This window comes from Leucoraja erinacea, chromosome 31, assembly GCF_028641065.1.
Source record: "Leucoraja erinacea ecotype New England chromosome 31, Leri_hhj_1, whole genome shotgun sequence".
Classification (NCBI taxonomy): Eukaryota; Metazoa; Chordata; class Chondrichthyes; order Rajiformes; family Rajidae; genus Leucoraja; species Leucoraja erinaceus.
Window position 1 is genome coordinate 5,853,257 of NC_073407.1, and position 25,006 is coordinate 5,878,262.

General features: G+C 46.3%; 1 protein-coding gene across 5 annotated transcripts in view; it reads right to left on the reverse strand.

Annotated features, from left to right (window-relative positions):
* The window catches only part of LOC129711847 (multivesicular body subunit 12B-like), a 224,990-nt gene that overhangs the window by 25,755 nt on the left and 174,229 nt on the right, over nucleotides 1–25,006 (reverse strand). For 3 of the 5 annotated variants that reach the window (XM_055659809.1, XM_055659810.1, XM_055659806.1), the window contains exon 10: nucleotides 782–3,250. The exons of 1 other annotated variant lie outside the window; for it this stretch is intronic. In XM_055659809.1, the coding sequence (XP_055515784.1) occupies nucleotides 3,164–3,250 (87 nt within the window). In that variant the 3' untranslated portion in view covers nucleotides 782–3,163. Of the gene's footprint in view, nucleotides 1–781; nucleotides 3,251–14,615; nucleotides 14,664–25,006 lie in introns of those variants that run through there. One more of the 5 variants, XM_055659808.1, reaches the window with a different exon arrangement.

The window sequence follows — 25,006 nt, forward strand, 5'->3', positions numbered from 1 at the left end:
GTTGGGGTCATGTCCATCACAGACATAGTGGGCCGAATGGCCTGTTCCTATGCTGTACTGTTCCATGTTCTATCTGCAGCTTCGCTGTGGTACAGAAGAGTGTTGAAATGATAGATGCGCTGGATTTAAATGATTCAATCAACCTGGCCCCTTTCTACTTATACAGGTGGTTACCCAACAACAACTTCTCACGTTTGGCCAACGTTCTTTAGTCAGCAAACAAAATCTGGTCAATAGGTCTGAAGAAGGGTCCCGACCAAAACGTCACCTGTCCATTTTCTCCAGAGATACTGCATAACCCGCTGAGTTACTCCAGCTTTTTGTGCTCATCTCTGGTAAACAGGTCATCCATTTCATTTTTTGAAGCCACAAACCAACAGGTGCTCATGGAGTCGTTGGAATATTGAGTATTCACAGCTATAGCATCGACTCAGGCCCTTCAGCCCACAGAGTGCATGCTGACTATGGATCACCCATTCACACAAGTTCTATGTTATCCCACTTGCTTATCTTCTTCCTATACATATGGGGCATTTACAGAGGGCCAGTTAATCCACAAACTGCCACGTCTTTGAGAGGTGGGAGGAAACCAGAGCTTATGGAGGAAACCCACGCAGTCACAGGGAAGAACGTGCAAACTCCACAAGGGCAGCACCCAAGGTCAGGATGGAACCCAGGTCGCTGACCCTGTGAGGCAGCGGTTCCACCAGCTGATCCACTGTGCGGGATGGTTTATGAATGAATTATTTAAAAAAAATAGAATAGCGAGAGAAAATAAGGCACCAGTTAAAATGGATATTTTATTTAACAAGTTACATTAATACAGGCGCAATAAACCGAATTATAAACCTTCCTTCATGGGTACAAGAAACAGGTTTACGATAAATACAGTAAGATTTTATTTCTAAGTATTTTAGAACAGTGGTTTAAATCTCCAACACAATTAAAAATGAAACAACCATAAGGAAAGTTAAAAGATTTTCAATTTTTGCCAAAAGATTTGTAATACTCGGGTGGAAGTTCTGATGTTATCAATGTTTTATTTACAACAAAATATAAATGAGTGAAGTGAAGATAGCTGGCCACACTTAGCCCTGCTTTAGGCAAAGGCTCATTCTTCAGTAGCAGACTATCTTAATATCATTAAGCTCCACTGCATATTTAAATGCAGTCAACACAAATAGAAAATGACTCGCAATTCTTTGACAGAAATAATGACATAATCTCGATGGAGGGGGGGAAAAAAAATACCGATTCCACTTTCTTAGACTAAAGAGTTACACACGCATCTCATGCAGTATTTGAAAATCAACTCTTCGAAGCTCAAGTAACCCGTGTCGAGTCGGAACACCACGGGTGCTTTACGCCACGGGTTTTGAGGTACTAAGCTAGACATGTTATCCCACATACAGGACAGGCATGCAATTCTACAACACTGACGATTATTCAGTCCATCTCACAAGCCTTAGCCCACAGTAGGCAGCATTTGTTTTGCACTGGAAATGATAAAGTCAGGGGGGGGGTGAACAAAAGGAAAATGCCCATGCACAACTGCTGCGCATTAGGTGTACAAGGCAGCCAGTATGCGCTTGCTTTGCCCCTCAGCTCCATCCACTGAGACACTGCATTCTGGAGTCTGCCGCACAATCCGAACTGAACGCAGACGATATCTGGGATGAGATACACAGCCTTGGAGAAGGCGGCTGCGATCCGCGGGGGCTGGCAAAACGGGACCCTGCCGTTAAATAATAGCCGACACTTTACAAGCCTTTACAGTGTTACACAAGGTTTACACAGCGTTCATCTAGAATCACAGACATGTTGAGGACAATGAGAATTAGGAGTTTTGAAAAGATAAGACCAAAACAAAAACGATTCCACGTTAAAAAGAGGAGCCCCAAAACATCTTTAAAAACAAAATCGCAGTGCAAAGCAAATCAGTGCATTTGACAAACCAAAACATTTCACTCAGAATACAATCACGGAATCATACCTTACGCAAGTGTAGAAAGATTGCAGGCAAATAAATCATTAAGATAGCACAAATGCCCCATGTTGATCAAGAATCAGTAAGGAAGGCCCGTTTTCATTTGCAATTACTGACTACGACGTAACTAATACTGTTTTTTTTTCTCCAAAAACAACATTTTTTAAAAAGTGTGGTAAAAGAATTTACAGGCTGGAACGTTTTGCTGCCGGTGCTGAGAAGCTCAACAGAAAAGCTTCACAATGAGATGAAAACTGGGGGTGGAAAAAGAAAGGGAAGAAATTAATTTGAACATGGCATCTACGACCCCCCCCTGAAATTGTGTCCCATTCCGATTTCTGTTAACAAGGTGTTTAACTCCAAGAGAGGGAGAGAGGGAGAGAGGGAGAGAGCGAGAGAGAGAGAGAGGGGAGAGAAAGAGAGAGGGAGCGAGAGAATGAAAAAATCGGGGAATTTTTCAGGGGAAGAAACAATAAAACAGACGATGATTAACAAGGGCGGCATAAATGAAGCTGTTTTAGAATGTGTACAAAAGTAATATGGCACATTGCAAGATAACTAAAACCAGCGACTCTCCAGTTCCCTGGCTGGTATGAACAAACTTCTTATGACTTTGCTACATGATGTAGATAATGTCGGTCAAAATGTTAGATATTACTCTGGAACAAAAGTTTGGATTGCTGGTAAATAAAGCAGTTATGTCATGATATTTCCAAACTTAATTTTATTTCCTTCATTTAAAAAAAGTACTCCTAATTCTGTATAATGTCTTAAAAGAAATCGCTAGTTATATGTTGGACGCTGCTTAGTCTGTGAGAATGACCAACCCAGAAGGGTTTCTGAAATGTGCAAAAATAACCTGATGAATGGGAGATGAAGAAATATACTATGGCTCATGAAGGCAAAAACATCCAGCCTTTGCTTAATAATCGTTGTGTCCAAGGCCCAAAGATCTGTAATTAAAAGATCACATTGAACATTATATCTACAAAAACTCCATGTACAAAAGGTTAGGTTGCAGGTAGACTGCTGATTATTAGAAACACTGCCCGTTTTAGCCAGAATACCAATTCTATTTCAGTGGAAGGTAAAGAAAAGCAAGATCTCCCAACAACGCTGCTTGATCCAGTCGGTTCTCCGTCCCTTAATTTGCAAGAGGTCCATTGAGACCAGTCTTCAGGACGTCAGGGTCTGTTGACACTTAGCGGGACTCGGAGGAAGGCGAGCAGCGGCACTCTGTTCCGTTCTGAAGCTGTAGTCGTACTGGGAAATGAAAACACAACGTGAATGCCGTGGATCTAACGCCTCGTTCATGTCACGTACGCACAGCAAAGGCAAGTTCTTTTGCACAACCCACAAATGCACAGTCGCCATGTTTTGGCGGCGTTTACAAAGGAAAGGTCTGAGTCTAGTTTAGTTTAGATATGACATAAAATGCTGGAGTAACTCAGCGGGACAGGCAGCGACGGACGGAAGGAATGGGTGACGTTTCGGGTGTAGTTCGCTTCTTCATGTCACAAGGAGAACGTGTGAACTACACACAAACAGCACCCGAGGTCAGGATCGCACCCGGGTCTCTGCCGTTGTGAGCCGTGGCACTGTGCTGGCCTGGTTAGTTTCGTTTAGTTTACTGTCACGTGTACCGAGGTACAGCAAAAAGCTTTCGCTGCGTGCTAACCAGTCAGCGGGAAGACTAGACATGATTACAATCAAGCCATCCACAGTATATAGAAACATAGAAAATGGGTGCATGAGTAGGCCATTCGGCCCTTGGAGCCTGCACCACCATTCAATATGATCATGGCTGATCATCTAACTCAGTATCCTGTACCTGCCTTCTCTCCATACCCCCTAATACCTTTAGCCACAAGGGCCACATCTAACTCCCTCTTAAATATAGCCACTGAACTGGCCTCAACTACCTTCTGTGGCAGAGAATTCCAGAGATTCACCACTCTCTGTGCGAAAAATGTTTTTCTCATCTTGGTCCTAAAAGATTTCCCTCGTATCCTTAAACTGTGACCCCTTGTTCTGGACTTCCCCAACATCGGGAACAATCTTCCTGCATCTAGCCTGACCAACCCCTTAAGAATTTTGTAAGTTTCTATAAGATCCCCCCTCAATCTTCTTGTATTGATACATGATAAAGGGAATAACGTTTAGTGCACCCTCAGATAGTCTGTGGGTGTTCAGCAAGGTAGGGAGTAGCTCAGGACTGCTCTCTAGTTGATAGATGGTTCAGTTGTCTGGTCCACATGCTGGTAGTACTGGAGTGCCCCTGTACAATACCCACGCCCACTGGCAAAACCAGTCTGAAGAAGGGTCCCAACCCAAACCATCGCCTATCCACGTTCTCCGGACATTCTGCCTGACCCGCTGAGATACAGCAATTTGTGTCTTTTCTTTCCCCCAAGGAAAATTATGCTGCGATGATATTGTCAGTAAATTTGTTTCAGTTTATTCATAATTTTCAGATTTGCTGTTGCATTGATTATGAGACAGACCAAACGGTACTAGAAATGCTTACACTGAACTTTGCTTTGTGTGATCTTTTGTCTTATTATAACTTTAAATAGGAAAGATAAACTGGGGCAGTATTTGCTACCACACGTCAGCTAGGGTTTAGTTTTAGAGATACAGCATGGAAACAGGCTCTCCGGCCCACCAATGATAGACAAAAAATGCTGGAGTAATTCAGCGGGACAGGCAGCACCTCTGTAGAAAAGTAATAGGAGATGTTTCGGGTTGAGACCATTCTTCAGACTGAGGGTCTAACAGCCGAGTGCACACTACCGTTCGATCACCCGTTCACACTAGTTCTATGTTATCCCACTTTCACATCATCTCCCTATACATTTGAACCTACAAACCCGCACGTATCTTTGGGATGTGGGTGGAAACGGCCGCAGTCACAGGGAGAACGTGCAATCACCAAAGGCAGCCCCCGAGGTCAGGATCGAACCTGGGGTCTCTGGCGCTGTAAGGCAGCAACTACCGCTGTGCAGACATAAGATTTGTGCAATAATAATGGCAGTAATTAACAGATTAGAGAGCTGTGTTCCACCGAATAATTGATTTCAATAGACGATTCTTTTGTTTTATCAAACAAATTGTGACTTGACGAGACAGCTCAGACTCGTGCATTCTGCGAGTGTTGTAAAGCCAGGTACATATCACAGGGCCAGTCAGCAAACTAAAAGGTGAGGGGGGTAGTTGGCCCAGCTATTGAACACAATGCAACATACTCACCTTTTCTGGTTAAGGTAAACATAACCATGCGGCATCCAAAGGTCAAATACCTCAAAGACTACCTCATCAACATGGCAACGTGAGGCTTAGGGGTATATTATTAATATATAGAATCATAGTGTCATAGAATCACACAGTGTGGAAACAGGCCATTTGGCCCAACTTGTCCACACCAACCAGCATGTCCCAGCTAGTCCCACCTGCCTGTGTTTGGCCCTCTAAACCTGTCTATTCATGAATCTGTCTCTAAGAACCTGCATTCGTTTTTATGCCTATATTTATGGATTATTAATTTAGTTTAGTTTATTGTCACATGGACCGTGGTACAGTGAAAAGCTTTTGTTGCGTGCTAATCAGTCAGCGGAAAGACTATACATAATTACAATCCAGTCATGCACAGTGTACAGATACATGGTGCAGGGAATATCGTTTGGTGCAACATACACAGGCCAGTAAAGTCCGATTAAAGATAGTCTGAGGTAGATGGAAGCTCAGGACCGCTCTCTAGTTGTTGATGGGATTATTAAATGCCATTGATTAGTAAATATTAATAATCATTAATAATACCAGGCTATTACCACCAAGAACATTCAAGAATCAAGTCAAATCAAAAGAGTGTTCAATTGTCATATGTACCGAAAATAGAACAATGAAATTCTTACTTGTGCCAGAAAATGAGGCAGTATGCATAGATAACACAATAAAAATCAATAAATTAAAAAAACATCCGTGCAAGATAGTTTGTAGTTTGAAGTTTAGTTGGTGTTTGTAGTGTTTAATAGCCTGGTGGTTGTTGGGAAGAAGCTGTTCGTGAAATTGGTGGTGACAGATTCCAGACTCCTGTACCTCTTGCCCGATAGCAGGAGTGAAATGAGAGTGTGGCTAGGGTGGATGAAGACAGACACCTCAGGGGCACAGCTTTGAGCACTGCTGAGTAATTTCAGTTTTGGGAAGTGAAGGTGTTACACACATGTACTTGGGTGTTTTAGTGAGTGCAGGGTGGTATAGTGTAAGGGCTTTGTTCGGGGGCACTTCCCCTGCTATGGAACTAGTGGAACGTTAGGCTGAAGAACATTTCTTGCAAATTTTGAACGCACACAGAGAGAAATATTCTCCTCTCCGTCATTCCACACCAGAAGACCACACGCGGTCAAAATTTGGATCTCACATACTAAAGGCGTGAACATTTAAAGAAAGTTCTTTAAATAGGCGGCACGGTGGCGCAGCGGTAGAGTTGCTGCCTTACAGCGCCAGAGACCAGGGTTCAATCCTGACTACGGGTGCTGTCTGCACGGAGTTTGTACGTTCTCCCCGTGACTTACGTGGGTTTTCTACGGGTGCTCCGGATTCCTCCCACACCCCAAAGACACACAGGTTTGTAGTTTAATTGATTTGGTGAAATTGTAAATTGTCCCTAGTGTGTGTAGGATAGTGATAATGTGCGGGACGGATCAATGGACAGCGCGGCTCGGTGGGCCGAAGGGCCTGTTTCCGCGCTGCATCTCTAAACTCAACTGGAACAAAAAAAAAGTGATTGGAGGGAAATGATGAAACATATCTTCACCCAGAGGGTGGGAAGAGCCTGCGACTTACTGCCTGATAGGACGATAAAACCAGAAACATTTAAAATGTGCTTTTATGTGGACTTGAAACGCTGGGGCCCCCAGGGCTGTGGGCCTAGTGCTGGACTGTGCAATTAGGCCAGGCCACTCTTTATTGACAACCACAGATGAGATGAGTCAAACAGCCAGCAGCTGCAACCTTACATCTTAAAAGTTGCTTGTACACCAATCAAACATCCTTCACCACAACATTACACAAAAAAGGGCTCGTAAAGACCGGGCTGAAGATGGTACAGATAAAATAAAGGGCAAGGTGATTTCCAGATCCTCCAAAACGGATTGTTTTTTCTGGAAGTCAGAGGTTGAAGTTGAGAGATATGATAGAAATATATAAAACTATGACAGGATAGACCAGGGGTGAGGAATCTTTTTATGTTGGAAGGCCGCATTAAGTTAGCTGTAATCTAATAAGGCCGCATCCACAGAACTTCAATTACATATAGGATTATTTTGTTGAATCTTCTTTTACTTTTTGGCAAGTATTTGTTAAGATTAAAATCAAAATAATAAAAGATGAACAAAAACATAATAATAAAAATAAAAGGATTTGTTCTACAAAATTTGGACTCATTCAAAAGGCCGCACTTAATGGCCTAGAAGGCCGCAGGTTCCCCACCCCTGGGATAGGCAGTCGGAACCTTTGACACCAGGGTGGAAATGTCAAAGACTGGAGGACATGGATCTAGGGGGAGTGGAGGGAAGTTTAAAGTTATATTTTACACAGACACCGCTTTGGAACGTGCTGCCAGTGGTGGTGATGGAGGCACATACAATAGTGCCGTTTAAGAGGCTGTTAGATAGGCACATGGCTATGCAGGGAATGGTGGGATACGCATCAAAAGCAGGCGGAGAAGATCAGTTGAACTCGGCATCAATGGGCGCGGACATTGTGGGCCTGAGGGCCTGTTCCTGCAGTGTACTGTACTGGTCGATGTTCATTGTAAATGCAACGCTAATGCGGGTGTCAGAGAACAAACGTGGGCTTAGATCACCCACACCTGACAAGAACACCTCTCCACCAAGGCTCCTGTATCTAGATCACCATTGTGCACACTTTTCAGTTATGCTACCTGACAACACGTTAACGCGGAGAAGGACGTGGCCGGCACGGTGGCGCAGCGATAGAGTTAGATTCACAAAAGGTCGCAAAGTGCTGGAGTTACTCAGTAGGTCAGGCAGCATCTCTGGAGAACATGGACAGGCGACGTTTCAAGACGGGTGCCTACTTCGGGCTGATCAGATTGAAGAAGGGTCCTGACTTGAAACATCACCTATCCATGTTCTCCAACTTTGTGTCCTTTTGTGTATGAGCCAGCATCTGCCGTTCCCACACAGAGAATTCACAGTCTATTTGACAAATGGATGATTATACGGTAATATTAAAATTGTTTTCATTCTTTGCATTACAGCGCCAGAGACCCGCATAGAGGGTGCTGTCTGTACGAAGTTTGCAGGTCCTGCCTGTGACCATGTGGGTTTTCTCCGGGTGGTCCGGTTTCCTCCCACACTCCAAAGACGTACAGGTTTGTAGGTTTATTGGCCTCTGTAAATTGTCCCCAGTGTGTAGGAGAGAACTAGTGTACTAGCGAACTGACGCTCGCTGGTCAGAAAGGACTCGGTGGGCAGAAGGGCCTGTTTCCACACTGTATCTCTAAAGGACATGGATAAGATTAAAGCAGTAAAAATGAGGAGGAGGTAGGTGAAAGACAAAAGAAAACTTTAAACTGTTATATTCAATTGTTCTTATCAATTTCCTGTATATAAAAGTACTCGTCTCATCATTTTATAGCAACGACACAAACAAAACCAGATGCTGCCGGACAGTAGGAAATGTGCTGGTACTAAAGTGCCCATGGGTTTATAAAGTGGGAAGAAGGTGCCACCTGGTGGTAGAAGCAAGAAGAGCAGACGCCCTCTGTCATTTGCAGGCATTTAAACAAGTCCTGAAATTGCATCTTCAACATCTCAGCGTCAGAGTGTCAGAGTCATACAGCGTGGAAACAGGCCCTTCAGCCCAACTTGCCCACACCGACCAACATGGGTTCTCTCTGGAACCATTTCAATCTTTGAATTAGATCCTTAAATATTCCTTACATTTCAATGCAAACAATGAAATCCAGTTGAACAATACAGTAGGAATACAATCCTGTCATGAGCCAGGTGAATCTAACAGTAGAATCATGCATTCTTCAAATAGACTGTGAATTCTCTGTGTAGGAACGGCAGATGCCGGTTATTACACAAAAGAACACAAAGTTGGAGAACATGGATAGGTGATGCTTCAAGTCAGGACCCTTCTTTGATTAGTTTGAAGGGTGGCACGGTGGTGCAGCGGTAGTGTTGCTGACTTACAGCGCTTGCAGCGCCAGAGACCCTTGTCTGTACCGAGTTTGTACGTTCTCCCCGTGACCGCATGGGTTTTCTCCGAGGTCTTCGGTTTCCTCCCACACTCCAAAGACGTACAGGTTTGCAGGTTAATTGGTTTGGTGTAAGTGTAAATTGTCCCTAGTGTGTGCAGGACCGTGTTAATGTGTGGGGATCACTGGTCATAGAAACCTAGAAAATAGGTGCAGGAGTAGGCCATTCGGCCCTTCGAGCCTGCACCGCCATTCAATATGATCATGGCTGACTCGGTGCGGACTCGGTGGGCCGAAGGGCTTGTTTCCGTGCTGTATTTCTAAACTACACTAAACTAAAAGGGTCTCGATCTGAAACGTCAACTATCCATGTTCTCCAGAGATGCTGCATGACCCGCTGAGTTACTCCAGCATTCTGTGTCCTTCGGTGAATTCTTTACGTCTGTGTATTATAGAAAGTCCTCACCACTTATACGGAATACAGTCCACTGCTGAGGAGTTCAACAAAGAATATTCACCTGTATCATGACAGGATTATATTCCTGCTTTGGGAACTAAGATACGATACCACAGAACTTTATTTATCCCAGGAGGGAAATTGATCTGCCAACAGTCGTAAAACACAAAATACATGAAACATGAAATTAAAGTGCCGAGTGGAAAGGATTGGGGATGTACAAAGATTGGGTAGGTGGGTGAGAGGGGGGGGGGGTAAGTCAGTCTCAGTCTACCCCACGACAGAAGGGGGAGGAGTTGTACAGTTTGACAGCCACAGGGAAGAAGGATCTCCTGTGGCGTTCTGTGTTGCATCTTGGTGGAACCAGTCTGTTGCTGGTGGTGCTCCTCAGGTTGACCAATGTATCACGGAGGGGGTGAGCTGTATTGTCCAGGATGCTCCGCGGTTTGAGGAGCATCCTCCCCTCCAAGACCAACCTCCCATGAGTCCAACTCCGCCCCAGGACGGAGCCAGCCTTCCTGATGAGCTTGTTAATCCCATTGGCACCCGCGGCCTTCGCCCTGCTGCCCCAGCATACGACAGCGAAGAAGATGGCGCTGGCTACCACCGATTGGTAGAACATCTACAGCATCTCACTGCAGACGTCGAAGGAATGGAGCCTTCCTGGACCAGTCCAGTTTACTGTCCAGGTACACTCCAAGGTATTTGTACTCCCTGGTAAACTACACATCCACACCACTGATGGAGACTGGGGACAGGGGTGTTCCTCGCCTCCTAATGTCCACCACTAACTCCTTAGTCTTGTCAGTGTTGATCTGCAGCCCACGCCACTCAGCAAAGTCGTTGACCCCAGAAGTCTGACATGTGAGGGAGCACTCTGCTGACAATGGGCTTATCATGCACCTCTCAAAGTCATGCTCATACAGCACGGAGACAGCACGCACGTGCCGTGAGTAATTATTCAGGGTAGGCAGTCAGTCGGCTTTTTAAAAAAAAACTTAAACCGCGCATGCGCAGATTGTTCTCTCCGTAAAAATAAAAAATAAAAATAAAGACAGTAACAATTCAATTTGCCCAAAGCTTCCAAGTCTCCTTTATTCTGAATTACTGAATGGTGGGGGGTGAAGGGTGATGGCAGGTGGAGAGATGGTGGGAAACAACGGGAGCACAGGGACAAGTTGAATCAGTTGTCATCTTTGAATGACAACACTTGTTCAAGGGACCAATTGGGGGGACAGTTCCTTTCACAGCGTGTGGAGAGTCTGTGCCAGGGGTTAAAGTTGCGGGGAGGGCATGAGCGTTGAGAAGGAGGTTGGTCAGGGATAATGCCAGTAACTCACTCACTCACCGCTACTGTGGCGCTCCGGGCAAGGAGCCACCGCATTGTGGTCGGGGATAAAAGCAGCTCGGGGAGCTGCGAGCGGTCCCCAGGATCCGACAACAGAACTGGCCGCCACTTTAGCGCCTTCTGCCGGCCCGCTCACCTCTGGCAGTGCTCTCCATCTGAACACCTCTCACCTGCCACATGCCGGCTTCGCTCATGGCAGCCGCTTCCCACAAATCCTTAAATTCCCACAGCCGAGTAACCTCAATCGCGCTGTCGGAATTTAAGGATTTGCGGGAAGCGGCTGACATGAGTGAGGCCAGCGAGCGGCAGGAGAGAGGTTTTTAGACGGAGAGTTGCCAGAGGTGAGCGGGGACCGGCAGAAGGAGCTGAGGTGGCGGCTGGTTCCCCTGTCCGGCCCGTCGGCCACTCACAGCCACCCGACCTACTTCTCGCCCCCCCCGGCCTCTGTGGCTCTGTGTAAGGAGCGTCGCAAGTGGGTTACTGGCATGATCCCGACCCCCTCCTTCACAACGCTCCTGCCCTCCCCGCAACTTTACCCCGGGCCAGACTCCCCAAACGCTGGGAAAGGAACTCTCCACCCACCTCCACCTCCCCGGGAAATACGGTATTTAAAAACATATAGCACTAAGAAATGTACTTACCACATTATTGGTACACAAACTCCATTCTTCTCTCTTTGTTTCTGAAGATACACTTAAGATAATGGCAATCCATATTTGAAAAACCAGCCAAGAAACTCGCGCTGCGCATGCACAGTACAGCAAAGGCAACATTTCAGCTGCCTTTAGCTCCGCTTGAAATTGGCAGCTTGAAGCAGCGCTGACGGCACGTGGGCTGCACAGACCTTCGCCTGTTGCAAGTACTGCGGATGAAAGGCACGGAGAATTATGCCTACCTAAGAGATCGATCTCTTGGATAGGCATAATTGTCCCATGCCTTTACTATTTATATTGAATAATTACCATTTTATAATTTTAGTCAGGATAGGCAGTGCCTACCTTGCCCACCCTAACGGCATGTGTCTGGGAGACAGGCAGTCCGGCACAACTTGCCTATGCTGACCAAGATGCCCCCAGCTGCCCACAACTCCCTCCAAACCTTTCCTTTCCATGTCCCTATCCCAGTGTCCCAGGTTCTTGACTCGGAACGTCACCTATCCCCTTTCTCCAGAGATGCTGCCTGACCCGCTGAGTTACTCCAGCTTTTTGTGTCCATCTTCGGTGTAAACCAGCATCTGCAGTTCCGGCGTCTTTTACATGTTGTTATTGTACCTGCCTCAACTACCTCCACTGGCAGCTCATCCCATATACCCACCACCCTCTGTGTGAAAAAGTTGCTCCTTGGGTTCCTATTAAATCACTCCCCTCTCACCCTAAACATCTGTCCTCTGGTTGTCGATTTCCTGACCTGGTCGGTGCACGGTGGCACAGCAGTAGAGTTGTTGCCTTACAGTGCCAGAGACCCCGGGTTCGATCCTGACTACGGGTGCTGTCTTCTACACAAAGTCTCTGTTCATTCACCCTTATCTATTTCTCTCATGTCTACAATGTGCATGGATAATGCAGAGGGGCATCTGCCCAGCAACAGCTTGCTGAGATACTCCTTCCATTCCTTCAATCATGACACTGACAGGAGCATTCAACATCATAGTACATTACAGCACACGAACAGGCCCTTTGGCCCACAATGTATGTGCTGGACATGATGCCCAGACCATCACTTACCTACCCACACATAGAACAGCGATACCCTTTTAAGATGGAAATATCACAGACTAGAGGGCATTGCTTTAAAGTGAGAGGGACAAAGTTAAAAGGAATGGGCCATGCAAGTTTTTTGTTTACACAGAGGGTGGCAAGTGCTTAGAACTCGTTGCTGGTGTTGGTGGTCGAGGCAGATGCCATTGTGGCGTTTCAGAGACTTTTGATAGATACAAAATGCTGGAGTAACTCAGTGGGTCAGGCAGCATCTCTGGAGAGAAGGAATGGGTGACGTTTCGGGTCTAGACCCTTCCTCAGACCCTTTTGGACAGGAACATGAATATGCATATCCTTCAATTCCCTGCATACTCATGTGCTTATCGAAAAGTCTCTTAAATGCCACTATTGATATTTCCACCCTGAGGTAAAGGTTCTGACTTTCTACCCGGCCATCAATCGCCCATTCACACTAGTTCTATGTTATCCCACTTTCTCATCCACTTCCCACACACTTGGGGCAATTTACAGAGACCAATTCAGATTCAGATTCAGATTCAAACTTTATTGTCATTGTGCAGTGTACAGTACAGAGACAACGAAATGCAGTTCACCTACAAACCCGCACGTCTTTGGGATGTGAGGAGACCGGAGCACCCGGAGGAAACCCATGCGGTCACAGGGAGAATGTGCAAACTCCACACAGCCTGCACCCGAGGTCAGAATCGAACCCGGGTCTCTGTCGCTCTGAGGCAGCTGCTCTACCCGCTGCGCCACTGTGCTGCCCGCTATGGCTTTACATTCAACATGAGGAAACACTCCAGTATCTGGTGAATCTGGAATTCTTTGTCACAGACGGCTGTGGAGGCCAAGTCAATCGATATTTTCAAGTTGGAGATTGATCGATTCCTGATTAATTCGGGTGTCAGGGGTTATGGGGAGAAGGCAGGAGAACGGGGTTGAGGGGAAAAGATAGATCAGCCATGATTGAATGACGGAGTAGACTTGATGGGTCAAATGGCCTCATTCTGCTCCTAGAACTTATGTAATTTTATGTAACCTCAGGGTCTTACAGCATGGAAACAGGCCCTTTGGCCCAACTTGCCCACACTGGCCAACATGTCCCATCTACACCAGTCCCGCCTGCCTGAGTTTGGCCTATATCCTTCCAAACCTGTTCTAACCATGTACCTGTCTAAACCTTGTGATCCTACCTGCCTCAACTGCCTCCTCCGGCAGCTCGTTCCATACACCAACTTGCGTGAAAAAGCTACGCAGCTGTGGAGAGTGAAACCAAGTTTATTTTTCAGGTTGATGACCTTTCATCAGAAAGGAAAACGACAGACAAACAATGAATGTGCAGAGAGAGTTAATGGAGAGGGGGGGTGAACCAAAGAGAAGATGTGTGATGGTGCAGGGTGAAAGGAGATAGGGTAGGGATGAGTCGAAAATGGAAGGCTGGTGTGTGTTAGGTCAAAACCGTGACCAACATCCACAACCTAAAATGCCCAGAGCAGGGCAGTCAAGAACCAGAGCACCTAGATTTAAAGTGAACGGGGAAAGATTTAATGGGGACCTGAGGGGCAATTTTTTCTACACAGAGGCATGGGGGGGGGGGGGGGGGGGGGGGGGGGGGGGGGGGGGGGGGGTATATGGGACGTGTGTTACAAGGGAATGGGTTCAAGGAACTGACTAGTAAAACAAAAAAAAAGACTAATTTGTCTGTTTAGTTACAAATCAGTTTTATTGGCAAGAGAGGACAAAAACAAGACTTGTCTTGGTATGCACATGGTCCGTTTTACCGCAGCAGCAGCAGCAGCATCTCTCTCCTCTCTTTCTCTCTCTCTGCCTCCGTCCGCAGCGCTGATCGCGGCTCAGCCCGTCGGTGAACCCCTCTCGTACATGATCTTGAACTAACTTCTGGCTTTCTGGCGCCTGCCTTTATACTTGTAAGAAATCAGGTGATGAAATAACCGCTGGTAAGTCCTGGCCAATATTGCTGCTCCCAAATTCCAACTACAACCACTGGCAGGAGACAGCATCCCAGCGAGTACCCTAGTGTGCGGATGGTACTCTAGCTTATGGATGGACCGTTCAGACACCTGACAACAGAGGGGAAGAAGCTCTTATCGAGTAGGAGGTGCGTGCTTACCAGCTTCGGTGTCACACATGAGCAGAGGGAAGGAGGAATGACCGGTCTTTGATTATGTTGGCTGCTTTACCGAGGCAGTGTGAACTGTAGAGAGAGTCAGTAGTGCAGTCTGGTCTGTGTGATGAGTTTAATTTTACAATAGACAATAGGTGCAGGAGTAGGCCATTCGGCCCTTCGAGCCAGCAACGCCATTCACTGTGACCATGGCTGATCATCCCCAATCAGTACCCTGTTCCTGCCTTCTCCCCATATCCCTTGACTCCGCCATCTTTAAGAGCTCTATCTAATTCTATCTTGAAAGCATCCAGAAAATTGGCCTCCACTGCCTTCTAAGGCAGAGTATTCCACAGATTCACAACTCTCGTGATGAAAAAGTGTTTCCTCGTCTCCGTTCTAAATGGCCTACCCCTTATTCTTAAACTGTGGCCCCTGGTTCTGGACTCCCCCATCATTGGGAACATGTTTCCTGCCTCTAGCGTGTCCAATCCCTTAATAATCTTATATGTTTCAATAAGATTGCCTCTCATCCTTCTAAATTCCAGTGTATACAAGCCCAGTCGCTCCATTCTCTCAACATATGACAATCCCGCCATCCCGGGAATTAACCTCGTGAACTTACGCTGCATTCCTCAAATTTGGAGACCAAAACTGCACACAATACTCCAGGTGTGGTCTCACCAGGGCCCTGCACAACTGCAGAAGGACCTCTTTGCTCCTATAGTCTGCTCCTCTTGTTATGAAGGCCAACATGCCATTAGCTTTCTTCACTGACTGCTATACCTGCATGCTTACTTTCAGTGATTGGTGAAGTGCCCCCAGCTCTCGTTGTACTTCCCCTTTTCCCAACTTTACATCAGATATTTAGTACACTATATAAAACTGCACGTTGGTAGCAACCCTGATTTACTTTTATGTGGGCACATCAGTCAGCAGAGTCAATAGTAAGCTCTCCTGACAAGGAGGCGTGGTGGGGAATTCCTTTTCTAATGTTGACTGAAAACACGGCCAAATTGTGGCATTGATCAAAATGCATCAAAAATGATTTAACATCCCTTATCAGCTGTAAAAGATTATTGCTGCAAATCTTCAATCTGCCTTTAGAACAGTTCCTGTTGCCAATCACATTACCATCAGGCATTAGTGCTGAGTTCACTTACACTGGTACTGTCTCATCTATTTATTAAGCACTGTTTCAAAGCCGTAGAGTCATGGCGAGCTGTGGTTGTGTTGTCAAAATGTTTAAGTTCTGTCCAAAATGAAACTTGAAGCGTTCAAAATGAAGCGATAAATGAAATATTTTCAAAATTTAATTTCCTTATAAAATGACAGCTGACAGCGCATTAAAGTGAACTGCCCCAACACGTATCACTGTATCACTAATATTCAGGTGGAGTCTTACAGCACGGAAACACGTTCTTTGACTCAACTTTTCCGTGTCGACCAAAATGCCCTAACTAATGCGTGGACTCAACATCGGAGCCGATCCCTTGCCTGGGATCGCTCCCACCGTGACCACCACGGAATCACCATCAAGGGCTCGTAGTCTCGGTTGAGGCCGAGTCAGGAGCTCCAACGCCGCGGAAGGTTCTCCAGCCCCGACGCGAGGTTTGATCGTCCGGCGCGGGGGAGCTGACATCCCCCTGATGCGGGACCCGAACGCCGCCGGCTACAGGAGTCAAGATCATCCCGTCAACGGGGGCTCGAGGCCCACGACCAAGGAGGAACTAAGGGAAGGACTTGAACTTTATTTCACCTTCCATCACAGTGAGGAATGTGTAGGAGTTCGTTAAAATGTGTTTTTGAGTGATCTGTTATTACTGTTAATTGTATGACTGGCCTAGCCAATGAAATTCTTCGTATGTTGCAAAACATACTTGGCGAATAAAGTGTGATTCTGATTCTAAAAGTACACAAAGTGCAGGAGCAACTCAGTAGGTCAGGCAGCATCTCTGTGGAAGGTGGGTAGGTGACGTTTCAGGTTGTAATGGAGGGAAGAAGGCTGGTAGAGCTGGCAGCCATATTCCTCCATTTGGCCTGCATCCCTCTAAACCATTCCTATCCATGTACCTGCCAAGTGTCCTTTAAATGCTGTTAATAGTACTTGCTTCAGGATGATAATAATTCCACCACAAGGCTTCACATGAAGCAGCCAACTATACCAGTGCAGCGTTGCATCAAGCAATGCTGTCTGGCTTTAAGTGAATATTTAGAAGGTAACATCAGTCAAGATAGATTGTTCTGCCAAACCTCACGTCTCTGCTATAAGTTGACCAGTGCGAAATACTCAATAAATGTTGGAAGTAGTGGCTCCATTGATGCCTTGGTGGGAAGCCCATGAGATGGGCATTGAAAAGGAAATTGCATCAAAGACAATTACGAACAATGAAGACTAGATCCCATAAACTCACTTGTCAGTTTCCACTCGGGAATAGGTTGGAGAATGGAAGTCTAAATGCTCAGGAACAAAAATCAGTCGAATGGAAAGCCGACCCCAATCTGATCCGCAAGGATTGAATACAGCGGGTCAAGCCAGCAATATGAATAATGATTTCTCTCATTTCAAGTAACCCTTGCATTCCCTCTCTCTCCGTCCCACCTCCACCCTGGTCGTCTGGCTAGTTTCATTGCTCACATCCCTTCTTAATCACCTCTTCCACAGCCACCAATGGACCGTTGTGTGGCCCACCTTTCATGCCTTTCATTGGTGCCAGCTCCGATTTCTTCTGTTCCTTTTCATACCTCTAGTTTCCCTCTCCCCCGCATTCTCAGTCTGATGAAGTGGTGCAGCGGTAGAGTTGCTGACTTACAGCGCCAGAGACCCGGGTTCGCGCCTGACTACTGGTGCTGTCTGTACGGAGTTTGTACGTTCTCCCCGTGACTGTGTGGGTTTTTTCCTGGTGCTCTGGTTTTCTCCCACAGTCCAAAGACATACAGGTTTGTAGGTTAATTGGCTCGGTAAAAATGGTAAATTGACCCTTATGTGTGTAATTTCAGATAGTCCTTGCTTTCTCCCTCCTTCCCCTCCCCCTCCCCATTCCCAGCACTTCCACAAGCCTACTGTCTCCGCCTCTTCCTTTCTTTTTCCTAACCCCCCACCCGACATCAGTCTGAAGAAGAGTCTGGACCTGAAACGTCGCCTATTCCTTCTCTCCATAGATGCTGCCTCATCCGCTGAGTTTCACCAGCATTTTTGTCTATACCTTTTGTGTAGGATAATGTTAGTGTGTGAGGATCGCTCGGTGTGACGAAAGGCCTGTTTCCGCACTGTATCTCTAAAGTAAACTAATCTACACTAAGGGTCTCGACCCAAAACGTCATCTATTCATTTTCTCCAGAGGTGCTGCCAGACCCGTTGAGTTACTCCAACACACTGTGACTATTTTCGAGGATTGAGAATGAGTGGACTTGAAGGGCAGTGCAGAAAGTGGTCTTCTGCAGAACTGAAGTTGACCTTTGTTAATGACTCCACTTGTACAGGATTCAAAGCGCAGAGAGGCATACATTCCTTTGACCAGCCGGCTATATGAACTAGAATAAGAGGTCACGTTGCTATTGTGTCTGCATTGTTTTAAGTGATTCGTTACAAGAGTTTAATTACCACATGTACAGCAACAGAACCATTAAAGCCTTGCTTTCTGCAGCTTTACAGGCGCGTTCATGTAATACACACACAAATGAGCATACAGTACTCAATTATACGAAACATTATTAATTAGTAATACTAGGTAACCGGGGCATAATAATGCAAAATGGAAGCCTGCAGTGCAACTATAACAAAGTCCAGGATAGGTTATAGTTGCAGAGGTAGTGGTTAGTGTTATGCAGTGGGCAACACCCTCATTTCTATCTGTTCATTGTGTAGGCCGGCACATAGTTACCTCACAGTGCCAGAGACCCGGGTTACATCCTGATTATGGGTGCTATCTGTATGGAGTTTGTACGTTCTCCCTGTGACGGCGTGGAAGCTCTCCGGGCGCTCCGGTTTCCTACCACACTCCGGAGATGTATAGGTTTGTAGGTTAATTGTGTGTGTGTAGGATAGAACTAGGATACGGGGTGATCGCTGGACGGCAAGGACATGGTGGGCTTCTTCTTCATCTTGCGTATGATGTGCACAGTCTAAAGTTGTAGGTCAACTTTGGTCTATTTGATCTATTTGTTTGTGCACGTCGGGTTAATTGCATTAGTCGAAACAGGGTGTACCACGTGAAATTTGCAATCCCCCACCTCATGGTGGGCTAAGGGATTTGTTTCCACGCTGTATCTCCAGAATTTTTTTTTTTTTTAATTCCCCTTTAAGTGTTAGGGAAAAATCTCTATGGACTGGTTCTTGTTGGGAGAGGCCATGAAGGTTTGAGAATTCTGAAGCACTTATGTCAAGCAATCTTTCCCCTGAGGCTATAACGGGTTAGACAGCGCAGGTACAGCAAGTTCATTCATTTGAACCAGAAGGAATCAGATCCTCCGTAGGAAAATCCTATCGGGATGCATCACAACAGCTCTGCCAACACTGCAAGAAATAATATCCACAGAGATCATTCTGGATGTAGCCCAGTTCATCACACAATCCAGCCTCCCCACCACTGACACCATCCATACTTCACACTACCCTGGGAAAGCAGCAAACATAATCAAGGCTCATCGTCACTTCGGTCATTCACCGCCGTCAGGCCGACGACACAAAAGCTTGAAAGCATGTACCATTTATAGTCAGGAACAGCTTCTTCCCCACTGTTATCAGACTACTGAAACGACTTTCCCCAAGTTAGGTAGATAAAAATGCTGGAGAAACTCAGCGGGTGAGGCAGCATCTAGATGCTGCCTCACCCGCTGAGTTTCTCCAGCATTTTTATCTGCCTTCGATTTTTCCAGCACCTGCAGTTCCTTCTTAAACATTCCCCAAGTTAGGGTGTAGTTTTGATCCTCCAACCTACCTCATTGTGGACCATGCAGTTTTTTTGTCTGCACTTTCACAGTAACTGTAACACTAGGATACTATATTCTGCATTCTGGTATTGTACTTAAGGGTTGACACAAAATGCTGGAGTAACTCAGCGTGACTGGCAGCATCTCCGGAGAGAAGGAATTGGTGACTTTTTGGGTCAAGACCCTTCTTCAGACTTGTTTAGCTTGATAGTCTGTTGTACTTGTGTGCACCTTGATCGTACTCATGTTTGGCACAATGTGACAGGGTAGCACAAAATCTTTCACTGTATCTTGGTACATATGACAATAATAGTTACACCACATCCACTTGCTTGCCCTTATCCATTCTACTTGTTACATCCTCAAAAAATTCCACAAGTGTAGTCAAGTATGATTTCCCCTTCATAAATCCATGCTGACTGACCGATCCTGTCACTGCTTTCCAAATGCGCTGCTATAACATCTTTAACAATCGATTCAAGCATCTTCCGCACTACCAGTGTAAGGCTATTTGGTCTATAATTCCCTGTTTTCTCTCCTTCCTTTCATAAACAGTGGGGCTTCATTGGCTACCCTCCAGTCCACAGGAACTGATCCAGAGTCGAGAGAACATTGGAAAATGATCACCAATGCATCCACGATTTCTAGGGCCACCTCCTTGAGTACTCTGTGATGCAGACCATCAGGCCCTGGGGATTTATCTGCCTTCAGTCCCAACAGTTTACCTAACACCATTTCCTGACTAATGTGGATTCCCTTCAGTTCCTCCCTCCCACTAGATCCTCGGTCCTCTAGTATTTCTGGGAGATTGTTAGTGTTTTCCTTAGTGAAGACAGAACCAAAGTACTTGTTTATCTGTTCTGCCATTTCCTTGTTTCCCATTTTAAATTCTCCTGTCTCTGATTGTAAGGGACCTACATTTGTCTTCACTAATCTTTTCCTTTTTACATATCTAAAGAAGCTTCCAGAGCCAGTATATTCCCCGCAAGTTTTCATTTGTGCTCTTTTTCCCCTCCTCTTAATGAACTGTCCTCCTCTGTTGAGTTCTAAATTTCTCCCAGTGGTTTGCCAATTTATATGCCTCTTCCTTGGATTTAACAATATCCTTGATTTCCCTTGTTAGCCACGGTTGAGCCGCCTTTCCTGTTTTATTTTTTCCCAGACAGGGATGAACAATTTTTGGAGTTCATCCATGCGGTCTTTAAATCTTTGCCTTTACATCTCCACCGTCAACCCTTCAAGTATAATTTTCAAGTCTATCCTGGCCAATTCCTGTCTCATACCTTCAAACTCTCCTTTCTTTAAGTTCAGGACCCTCGTCTCTGAATTAACAGTGTCACTTTCCATCCCAATGCAGAATTCCACCATATTATAGTCACTGTTGCCCAAGGGGCTTTGCACAAGATCGCTAACTAATATTATAGTCACTGTTGCCCAAGGGGCTTTGCACAAGATCGCTAACTAATCCTTCATCATTACACAATACCCAGTCTACGATGTCTTGTCCTCTAGTCGGTTCCTCTACATATTGGTTTAAAAAACCATCCTGTATACATTCCTGGAAATTCTCCTCCTCAGCGCTGCTACCAATTTGGTTGGCCCAATCTATATGTAGATTAAAGTCACACATGATAACTGCTGTGCCTTTGCTACACACATCCCTAATTTCCTTCTTGATGCTACCCCCAGCATCACTAGTACTGTTTGGTGGTCTGTATACCACTCCAACAAGTGTTTCTGCCCTTGGCTATGTCGCAGTTCTACCCATAACTGTCCAGGAAGCTTCCGTTGTCCTAGATGGACCGCATCCAGCTGCTATCTCGGCCCTTGAACTGCTGCATCTGTACACAGTTCCCACAAGTGTTGTGGTCAGTGACACCAGCCATGCCCGACTTCCCTCATCCTACAGCAAACGCACCGCAGTAATATTCCTGCCATCGCGTCAATAAGTTTAAATATTTAAATTAAACACACAACCGAATAAATGTAGCCTCCTCACCTCAGCCTCCTCGCCGAAGACTCTTGAGCCAAAGACTTACACTTTACCTCTCTAAGGCACTTTGCCTCAACAAGTACGCTCCACTACACCTGCACTTAATTTTATCTAATCAAGACACCGACTCACTCAACTAATAAAGGGCCCGTCCCACGAGCATGCGACTCCATGCGGCAAGCGCGACCTAATGTGGTCGCTTGAGCCGTATGGCCTCACGGGGCTGGGCCCACTTTGATCGCTGGAGCCGTATGGAGTTGTGCGGAGTTGGTCCCGACATCGCGCGGGGCTCCGAAAAACTGACTGTGTTCAAAAATTCCGCGCGGCAACGGCCTGCCGGCCCGCAACCGCCTCGTCGGGCATACGCAGCGTCTTGACGCCATACGCCACGCACAAACTTCCCGCGGACTTCACTCGAACTTCACGTCGCTCACTCGACCTCCGCACGGCCCACGCTTCCGGTTTGGGCGCGCTCGCCGCATGCAGGGGCATGCTGGTGGGACCGGCCCTGTACGGGGATCACTCTACCTCAGCGCGGCCCCCGCTTCCGGTTTGGTCGTGCAGGTCGCATGCTCGTGGGACAGGCCCTTTAGGATGTCGCTGCCAATCCACTCCCTCGCTGCTCCTCTGTGACTTTCAAGGTAATTACTTACTGTGCCAGGGAAGAGGTGCAAGCAGTGGAAATAATAGTGCATTCAAATTAGCATTGTATAAAAAAAATCAAAGCATTAAAGAATCATGGATGTTAATGAGGATTACACTCAATCAGAAGGTGGTACATGTATGGAACAAGCTGCCAGACAAAGTGGTTCAGGCACATACAATAACAACATTTAAAAGATATTTGGGACAGGTAAATGGAAAGGAAAGGTTTAGATGGGTATGGGCCATAAGTGGACTAACGGGACTAGTGGAGTTGGGCATCTTGGTCGCCACTGACTAATTGGGTTGAAGGGCCATGTGTGCAAATATGAGAATAAATTCCTTCTTTCAAATGGTCATGCGTCTTTGGAATTCTCGTTTTGGAGATCTCATGCCTTAAGCACGGCTGTCCGGTAACCTTGACATCCGCCATCATGAAGCTTTGGGAGGCTGGTTATGGAACGCATTAGATTCAGTCTACCAAACAAACTTGACCAACTGCAGTTCATCAACCACCATAACAGGTTCATGGTTGATGCCATCTCCCTGATCCCACACTAACCGCTGTTACACCTGAATAAGAGAGATGCCTCCATCAGATTTCTATGCATAGACTACAGCTCTGCTTTTAACACCATTACGCTCATCATCAAACATGTGGAACCCCCTTCCCCAGGTACCTTCCACTGCAAACGCAGAAGATGCAACACCAGTCGCTATACCCCCTCCCTAGGCTCTGTCCAGGGACCCCGACAGTTCTGTCAGGTTAGGCAGAGGTTTACTTGTACCTCCTCCAACCTCATCTACTGTATCTGTTGTTCAGGACGTGGACTATTATACATTGACGAGACCAAATGTAGACTGGGAAGTTGTTTCGCTAAACACCTTCGCTCAGTCCGCCTGAACCTACCTGATCTCCCGGTTGCTAAACACTTTAATTCTCCTTCCCATTCCCACTCCCACACAGACCTTTCTGTCCTCGGTTCCCTCCATTGTCAGAGTGAGGCTCAACGCAAATTGGAGGAACAGTATCTCATATTTCGCTTGGGCAGCTTACAGCCCAGTGGTATGAATATTGATTTCTCTCACTTCAGGTAGCCCCTCTCTCTCGATCTCTCTCTCTCTCTCGATCCCTTCCCCACCCAAGTCACACTGACTTCTCATTTTCACACAACCAACAGCTAACAATGGCCTGTTTCCTTTATCATCATTATTTTGCCATATCTTTTATTCCTTGTTCTTTATCTCCCCACATCATCGTCTATATCTCTCGTTTCCCTTACCCCCAACCAGTCTGAAGAAGGGTCTCGACCAGAAACATCACCCATTCCTTCTCTCCAGGGATGTTGCCTGTCCCGCTGAGTTACTCCAGCAATTCGTGTCTATCAGCGGAACTTGGGAGTCGGTGCTCATCTCTGCAACTGGATCCTTGACTTCCTAACCAACAGACCACAATCAGTGAGGATAGGGGCCAAATCGTCCCCCCCCCACGATAATCCTCAACACCAGTGTCCTCAACATTTATTTCACTGCACATGTGTATGTGACAAATAAACTGGACTTGACTTGACAGTGGCCCTTCCGCAAAGGAATAGTTCTCAGGCCCTTTGCTACATTTTATACACCCATGACTGTGCAGCCAAGTACAAACCCAACTCAATCTACAAATGCACGAGCGATACCACTGTTGTGGAGCTGGAAATCAAATAATGACGAAATGGAGTACAAGCAGGAGATTTGAGAACCTCGTGACCTGGTATCAGGACAACAACCTTTCTCTTTCAATGTCAGCAAGGGAAAGGAAATAGTGTTCGACTTCAGGAAGCGAAGTGGTACGAATACCCCACATTGACGGTGCCGAAGGAGAGATGGTTGAAAGATTGAAGTTCGAGGAGTAAATATCACCAGCAACTTGTCCTAGACCTCCCATATTGGAGAAATGGGCAACGATGCACAGCAAAGTCTCTACTTCCTTATAAGGATTAGGACGTTCGGCATGTCGCCAACAACTCTCACCAACTTCTACTGATGCGCCATAGAAAGCATTTTAATGGGATGCATCACGGCATGGTTTGGGGACAGCTCCGTCCGAGACCGCATGAAATTGCAGAGAATTGTGGACGCAGCCCAGACCTTCACACAAACCAACCTCCCTTCCACTGACTCCATTTACACTTCACGCTGCCTCGGCAAGGCCACCAGCATAGTCAAGGACGAGTCTCACCCCAGTCTTCTCACCTCACCCATCAGGCAAGAGGCACAAAAGTGTGAAAAAGCACACCTCCAGATTCAGCGATAGTTTTTTCCCAGCTGTTATCAGGCAACTGAACCATCCTATCAACAACTAGAAAGTGGTCCTGACCTCCCAACTTCCTCACTGGAGACTCTCGGACTATCTTTAAACGGACGATCCTGGACTTCATCCTGCACTAAACGTTATTCCCTTTATCATCTATCTGGCCTGATTGTAATCATGTACAGTCTTTCCGCTGACTGGTTATCATGTTGCAAAAGCTTTTCTCACTGTACCCCGGTACATGTGACAATAAAGGAAACTAAAGTAAATCCTCTACCCG